At 47.3% G+C, this 7,894-nt stretch overlaps 1 protein-coding gene across 5 annotated transcripts in view; it reads left to right on the top strand.

Moving 5' to 3' along the window:
• The first annotated feature begins 5,154 nt into the window (after positions 1-5,154).
• Positions 5,155-7,894, top strand: part of LOC123111528 (histone-lysine N-methyltransferase TRX1) — a 17,188-nt gene continuing 14,448 nt past the window's right edge. For 2 of the 5 annotated variants that reach the window (XM_044532334.1, XM_044532333.1), the window contains exons 1-7: positions 5,155-5,950; positions 6,066-6,117; positions 6,214-6,288; positions 6,486-6,699; positions 7,255-7,378; positions 7,459-7,563; positions 7,701-7,893. In XM_044532334.1, coding sequence (XP_044388269.1) covers positions 5,286-5,950; positions 6,066-6,117; positions 6,214-6,288; positions 6,486-6,699; positions 7,255-7,378; positions 7,459-7,563; positions 7,701-7,893 — 1,428 coding nt within the window. In that variant the 5' untranslated portion in view covers positions 5,155-5,285. The remainder of the gene's footprint in view (positions 5,951-6,065; positions 6,118-6,213; positions 6,289-6,485; positions 6,700-7,254; positions 7,379-7,458; positions 7,564-7,700; position 7,894) is intronic. The other 3 variants (XM_044532336.1, XM_044532335.1, XM_044532332.1) reach the window with 2 other exon arrangements.

Here is a 7,894-nt window from a genome sequence, read left to right as displayed (position 1 = left end):
GAAATCGATCTCACCGAGTTCATGTGATCGGTCTCACCGAGATGAGGTTTTGCCCTAACCCTAGCGCACCGGTCTCACTGAGTTGATATTGTCGATCCCACCGAAAAGCCTGGCGTTCACATTTTGAACCAGGTCGATCCCACCGAGTTTCACTATTCGGTCCCACTGAGTTTGGTAAATTGTGTGTAACGGTTAGATTTCGTGTGGAGGCTATATATACCCCTCCACCCCCTTCTCCATCTGTGAGAGAGCCATCACAACGTTCCTACACTTCCATTACTCATTTTCTGAGAGAGAACCACCTACTCATGTGTTGAGACCAAGACATTCCAATCCAACCACAAGAATCTTGATCTCTAGCCTTCCCTAAGTTGCTTTCCACTCAAATCATCTTTCCACCATATCCAAATCTATGTGAGAGAGTTGAGTGTTGGGGAGACTATCATTTGAAGCACAAGAGCAAGGAGTTCATCATCAACACACCATCTATTACCTTTTGGAGAGTGGTGTCTCCTAGATTGGTTAGGTGTCACTTGGGAACCTCCGTCAAGATTGTGGAGTTGAACCAAGGAGTTTGTAAGGGCAAGGAGATCGCCCACTTCGTGAAGATCTACCCAAGTGAGGCAAGTCCTTCGTGGGCGATGACCATGGTGGGATAGACAAGGTTGCTTCTTCGTGGACCCTTTGTGGGTGGAGCCCTCCGTGGACTCACGCAACCATTACCCTTCGTGGGTTGAAGTCTCCATCAACGTGGATGTACGATAGCACCACCTATCGGAACCATGCCAAAAATCTCCATGTCTACATTGCGTTTGCTCCCTCCAAACTCCTCCCCTTTACCTTCATATGCAATGATTTACTTTCCGCTGCTATACTCTTAGAATTGCATGTGTAGGTTGATTGCTTGACTTGTGCTAAGTTGCTAAAATCTGTCAAGACTTAAATTTGGGAAAAGGCTAGATTTTTATTTGGTCAAGTAGTCTAATCACCCCCTCTAGACATACTTTCGATCCTACGGAGAGGCGGTTAGTAGGCATGGATAGTGAGGAGGAGGAGGATAGAGAACATGCGGTGATGGACGTAATGGCCCTGGTGCTTTCACTAATGGAAATATCCATGAAGCTACGTGCATAGGAGACCGCAGTCGCATCTGATAAGCTTAATGATGCAACTTGCGCTGATTTCGAAGAGAGGGATGCTGAGTTGGAATACTTGGCGAGCCACTCATAAGACTCTGAGGATGAAGGCTAACCGATGATTTTGAGTTTAGCCTGTTGGTCCTTTCTTCACCGGCGACCAAGCCAACAACCCTTCTTCGGTAGGAACCCCTATGCCACGAGACCCCTCAGGTGCTTGCATTTGGTGGTGGAGGGGAACCATTTTTGCTTCATATTGTTAGTGATGGCCTCCTTCTTGCCCTCATCGGCAGCGCCGCTGCAGCCACCAGCATGAACTACCTCTTCCCCTATTGCTATGCCCGCGACCTCCCTTGTCATGTGCCATTGGGCAGATATTGCTAGGCTACAGTCGAGGAGGAAACAAACTAGATGGATAGTTTATGAGATCTTTTGGTAATGGTGGGATAAGGCTTGCGAGGAAGAAGAAAGCAAGTAGCAGAATGAGGAATGACCCCATGTCGGCTGTGGGACCCCTTTATAGCCGTTCAGGGCGTCCAAGCAATGACCCAAATGTGGTGACACATGCACACTGCATCGACGGACTTGCCCATTTTGCGCGCGCTATGGGCGGAAAGATCGAGATGCCATCAGTACTCCCGAAAAAAAAAGATCAAGATGCCATCATTGCCAAAATGGAACCGGATCGGTGAGCGTTGTCTATTTTCCCGCATTTACAATGAAAACACATGGGATATAACCATCGCGAAGCTCCATGATGCCTCGACCCTGCACAGGGCCAATCACTAGTTCTCTTTGAGCCTGACAGTCATACCAATCTGTAAGGGGGTGACGCCACATCATCTGAAAGGATCGATACGATCGACTAGAGGGGGTGAATAGGAGACTATAAATTTTAAGATTATTTACCAATTTTAGGGACTTGTAGATAAAGTAGGTTCTCTAGATATAGCAAGCAAGCTCAGAGCAGTATGCTAGGCAACAATCTAATTAGCAAGCCACAAGCATGTAAGGGAAGTAAAGTGCCGGAAAGGATCAACCACAAGTGATTCAGGGACACAGATTCATCCCGAAGTTCACACTTTTTAGGGAGCGGAAATCTTCGTTGAAGCGGTCTCGGAACAAAGGCGCCAGAACGCCACCAAGTGTCCCTCTGGGTCACCCCCAACGGATGAGCCTCGAGTCGCTCGGGGGTTGGTCTTGAAGGCGACCACCACATCTTTACAAACTTCTCTGGCGCATACTAGACATAAGGAAGCTTTCAGAGGAACGTCTAACCGCCTAGGAGCCTAAGCTCCAAGACCAACACATTTTGATGAAGAAATTGAGCAGGGAACAAGAATCAGTTTGTTCAAATTGTAGATGGGTCTTGCTCTCTCTATCCCCAAATAATCAAGGTGTTTGGGGAGGATACAAAGTATTAAATGAAATGGAATCTGTCAAAGGTGGAGTAGCTCAAGACATTAGGGTAAGTGGTTGGAGGTGGAACAAGGGCTTTATATAGTCATCCCCAAAATCTAACCGATGGCAGGCTGGAGATCCTGTGTGCACGAGGTCGTGTCTAGAGAGAATTCTAGCTACCCCATGTGCACGGAGGGTTAGACCCCATGCACACAAGGTGTCCAAATAAATTAAACCTACCTCGTGTCCACGGGGTGTCCATAGAGTTTTCCCTGGACCCCGTGTGCACGACCTCTAGACCCTGTGTGCATGGGGCAACATGCAAATGGCACATCTTGGGTAGACTTTGTGGATTTTTTGCAGTGGATAGGACGGAATAGCTCGTGTATATGTTATGGAGTGTTCCCACACTTTCATCCACCCACCTCGAGCCCTCTTGATAGTGCGATTGTCTTACAACTCAAATAAACCGAAATAGAAGTTTTGAGTCATTGGAAAAGCATGCCTTTGACCTTTTTGATGTGTGTGTGTGGGGGAGGGGGAGTCAACCATCTTCGAAAAAAAACTTCGGGGAACCAGTGACCTGAAATAAATCTCAACAACTGTCACTAGTTCCATTAACCACATTTCCATCACACAATGCCATTTAGAGATGAATGCACTTTCATGGAGGGACTTGTTGCTAAGGGGTTAGGGCTCCGGGGACCCAAAGGTCCGCGAGTCTGGGGCCCAGTGGCGTCCAAAGATAGAATGACAAGGACTCTGGGGACCCGTCCCCTGGACCCCGGGGACCTAGGGGGTCCCATCACATCATAGATTTGCTTAGGGTTTTACCCTTTGAATGATTTGGCGTAGCAGGGAGAATGCATGTATAGTAGGTATGTTCCCCAACTTCCTTAAACACCTTGACCCCTCTTAATAATGTTGTTGTCCTATGACTCAAATGGAATCAAAAAACCTTAGAGTCTTCAGAAAACCGATGCCCTTTTCCATTTTGAAATATGAGGTCAATCTTGTATGTAAACAATCACGAGAGACCAAGTCCCGAGGTAAACTTGATAAACGACATTCGTCCTCACTAACCCTATTATCATCAACACCAAACTAAAATTTTGGAGACAATGCAATTTCACTAGTCCAGACACTTTTGTGGGGTGGATGAGTTTATAGCCGTAATTGATCACACATAACAAATTTATTAACATGATAGACACAACACTATACATTAATTTCCAACAGGATTGCGCACGTCGGATGACTAAATTGGCTATAGGGCCCTATGTTTTCACGAGTAACACGTTTAGATATATGATGTACACATTCACCCTATATTAATTTCCAATTGCCAGAGCATTACCAAACTAGAAGGCTAACTTGATATTGGCATGTTTGATATAATCCATTTATGCACCAAGATATGTCTTGCAATGCCTTTGTTAACTTGAAATAGAAGGTTTTATGTCATGGTAACCATGCATTCCCAAAATACCTCCCTGTTTGTCCCTTTCATTGCCCGTGCACACACTTGATCGTCTTTCTCATATTCTTTCCTTTTTTGCCAACAAATCTAGAATTGTATATTTTCCACCGCGTGCTTCTGACACCGCCACGCCATTCTCTTCTCTTGGAGGCAACAATAAGGATCGACAATGTTCTTGACCGAGCAACGACCCTGTAGAGCTTCAATTCCCAGTGACAGAGGTGAGGAATTAGCGTGTGCGATCCTATCTTCATCGTGGACGTAAGAACAAATCTGGATGTAAGCTAATACAACGAACTGTCAAAGGAGCAATGCACATGCACTTTGATTCAACTGACGATGAAGATGGATTTCTCTATCCGTTGACCTTTGATGGAGGGACTACTATTTTTCTCGGCTTGACATCAAGTACTCTTGCCAATTCAACTCTCAGTTCAGATGCTAAACACTAAAGAGTTAACGGTTTGTTATTCCTCAGTTGTGTGAAAACCCTAATCGCATCAGTCTGTTCTCGCGGGAAGGAGCGGCAACACATGAGGCCAACCTGGGGATGACGCAACCGGTCGAGGCATCCTCGTCGAGGCCTCCTTAGGAGTGAGCCGTTGCCGCCGCCGCCGTCGCTGTCGCCGTTGTCTGCGGCATTGCAACGGAGGCGAGCTAGAGGTTAGCCATGTGCATGTGGGGGCCTTTTAGCTTCGATCACCGGTCGGATTGTATGGAGCCTGAGCCGGCTTGGACAGGAACTCCCCGGAGACGAGGCGAAGGGTGGGTTGGGAAGGGGGAGAAATCTTTGTCTCGTGGGAGAGGAGAGGATGAAGATGAAGAGCGCGGGAAGAAAAACGGTTCGAGGAAGAAGACGATGATCTGGCCGCTCGTTTTAGATTCAACGGCCCCGAAACGTCTGTTTCAAATCGACTGGTTTGCGTTTTTTTTCCATATTTGAATGTCTAAGCCGGATACCCTGCACTTTGATAGACCCCAATCCATGTATAAAATCTGTCTAGAAATCTTATTGTATAGGGATTTATATTCTTATATAACTCGAAGCCGAATTGGAACACAGACGGAGGAGAAAAGAAGACCGCACGGACCGTGGTATGATGGCGAGAAGACCAGCAAACGGGCAATGCACACTGGCAGTGGCAACGAGAGACAGCAGGGCAGCAGCCAGCAGAGCGTAGGAGGGAGGCCGCGGAGAAAAGAAATCGGGAAATCCCCCATCCAGCTCCGCGGTGAGAGAGAGAGAGAGGGAGAGAGGCGCGGAGGCGATGCTAGCTCCCGCGCTGAGCCCCCCCAAAAGATTTCGCGACGCGACGGCCCCCCCAAACGGGAACCTCCCTCCCTCACTGAATCCCCCTGCAATCCCCAAATCCCCGAAAGCCCTAGGGTGTGCAGCGCTGGAGGAGCGGCACCCGAAACCCTACCCACCGGCCATGGTGATCGCCGTGGAGGGGAGCTTCGTGCACCAGGACGAGGGGGAGGACGGGGACCACCCCATGCGCTACCTCCCCCTCGGCCGCGTCTACTCCTCCACCGCTCCCTGCCCGCCCCCCAAGAAGCCCCGCAGCTCCGCCGCCGCCGCCGCGGGCGGCAAGCCGCCCGTGATCGTCTACTACCGCCGTCGACGCAAGAAGCCGCGGCTTGAGGAGCCACGGCCGTCCTCGCCCGCCACGGCGCCGCGGCAGCCGGAGGAGGAGGAGGAGGCGCTGGGCAGGGGCTCGCGGCGGAAGCGCCCGCTCAAGCACGAGCTGCTCAGCCTGGGGTCTGCCCCGCCTGCATTGGGCGCGGATAGAGACGGGGAGGAGCTGCTGGGGCGACGGCAGCCGAGGCGCAGAGGGGGAGTTCAGAAGGAGATCACTTCGGCGCCCCGGAGGCGACGGCGCCGCAGCAGCCAGCTGGAGGCCGCCTCTCCATCTGAGAAGAGATGGGTAGAGTAAGTTGGATCTGTGCTTGCTTCGCAATGAAACTCTCCTCACGGCTTCAGCAACAAGGAGTGGCCAACTAGAATACTTGTTCTCTGTGTAATTTTGACCCTGGCTTTGTCGCAGGTTGGAAATTCAGGGTGCCGATCCGCAGGCGTTTGTCGGTTTAGTGTGCAAGGTAAGTTCTTGACGACGTCTGTTCTGAGCATGTGGTTGTTTCATCATTATATGGAATGCAGCCAAACTGGGGCCTGAATTTTGATGGTGAATGCAGGTTTTCTGGCCCCTAGATGATGATTGGTACAAGGGTTCCATCACGGCCTACACGGAACTAACCAAGAAACATTCTGTATGCTTTCTATATCCCTGGTTCTTATTTTTCTTATTCATGAAAACTTGCTGTGACTTGAATTTGATAATCTTTTCTGCATTTTCCTTACTAAAAGGCTCGTTATGTACCACTCTGTTTTCCATGTAATGTCTGCACTATGAAGAGTGCCATGTGAAATGTCGTGTAGTTGATATCTAAAGCTAAATGAATTGCAGGTGAAGTATGACGACGGTGAAGCAGAAGACCTTACCCTAGCTAATGAAAGGATACAATTTTCCATTTCATCCGAGGAAATGAAGTGCCTGAACCTGAAATTTGGAACATCTAACCTGGATAAGAAGGGATATGATGAGCTGCTTGCACTAGCTGTCAGCTTTCATGACTACCAAGGTCTTGATCCAGATGATCTAGTGTGGGCTAAAATAACAGGTACTCCTATGTCTTTTTCTTATGAGTGCTGATGCTTCCAGCTGTTAACTGCGATTAGATGCCAATGGTCCTTTCTGTTTATTCTGTCAGTCATCACAAGTTTTATTCCATTGTTTGTAGTCATTGTCCAGATTACTTTGAACTTTTACCGTGTGATACTTTATTTATTCTAGTGTTTATGGTAGTTTTGCATCAACTTACAACCTTATTTGATTTCTCGTGCACATCACATGTGTTAGATGGTTAATTGTCTCTTTTTACAGAAAATGCTTTGTAATGTTAAGCCCAGTATTTATTTATTATTTAACATTTTCATTATTCATCTCCTCAATTACCTGTCATACTTGTTATTTGATAATTGAGTCCTATTTTCCTCCGCATTCCTACATTCCTAAAGTAAACAAGTGACATGGATTTCCCTTTCTGTTCAATTGTTTCATTCAGTTATGTGGTTGATTTGCCATCTTTCAGTGCTCCCTTTTACGTGTAGGCTTCTCACTTTTCTCAGTGACTTGAAATTTGTTCTCATGTAATGAGCCTGGTGTGCCTCAACAGGTCATGCAATGTGGCCAGCTGTTATAGTGGACGAGTCAAATGTTCATGCTAGCCGGGCCCTCAAGCCAATTCGGTTAGATCAATCAATACTTGTTCAATTCTTTGGCACCCATGATTTTGCAAGGTTTGGTTCTGTGAAAAGATTATAGCATATTTTTTCTTTTTCTTTCGAAGCAGTACACTAAAATTGTGTTTCTACCTCAGGATTAAGTCGAAGCAGGCGGTGCCCTTTCTGAATGGCCTTCTTTCTTCCTTGCATCTCAAATGCAAGCAAGCACGCTTCTCCCGAGGCTTAGAAGAAGCCAAGGAGTATGAGTCCAGAACCTCTTTTATATTTTTAAGCAATAATTGTTTTTTCCCTGAATACACATCATAGACTCGAAAGATTTTCTGTTATCTTGCATGATGCCCTATTGGTATGATACTGAAAAATATCGATTGTGTAGGTTTCTCCTCACACAACAGCTTCCAGAAAATATGTTGCAACTTCGGAAATCAATTGAAAATGATGGTTCTGATGTTAATGGCCAAGATGACGCAATAGGCTCTTGTGATAACTTATCAGAAGAAAGAGCAGAAGAAAATGGAGAGGATGCTGAAATGACTCAAATAGAACTAGGAAATCTTCGTGTGAGCAACC

The sequence above is a fragment of the Triticum aestivum genome, chromosome 5B (genome assembly GCF_018294505.1).
Source record: "Triticum aestivum cultivar Chinese Spring chromosome 5B, IWGSC CS RefSeq v2.1, whole genome shotgun sequence".
Lineage (NCBI taxonomy): Eukaryota > Viridiplantae > Streptophyta > Magnoliopsida > Poales > Poaceae > Triticum > Triticum aestivum.
This window is presented reverse-complemented; position numbering and strand designations above follow the sequence as displayed.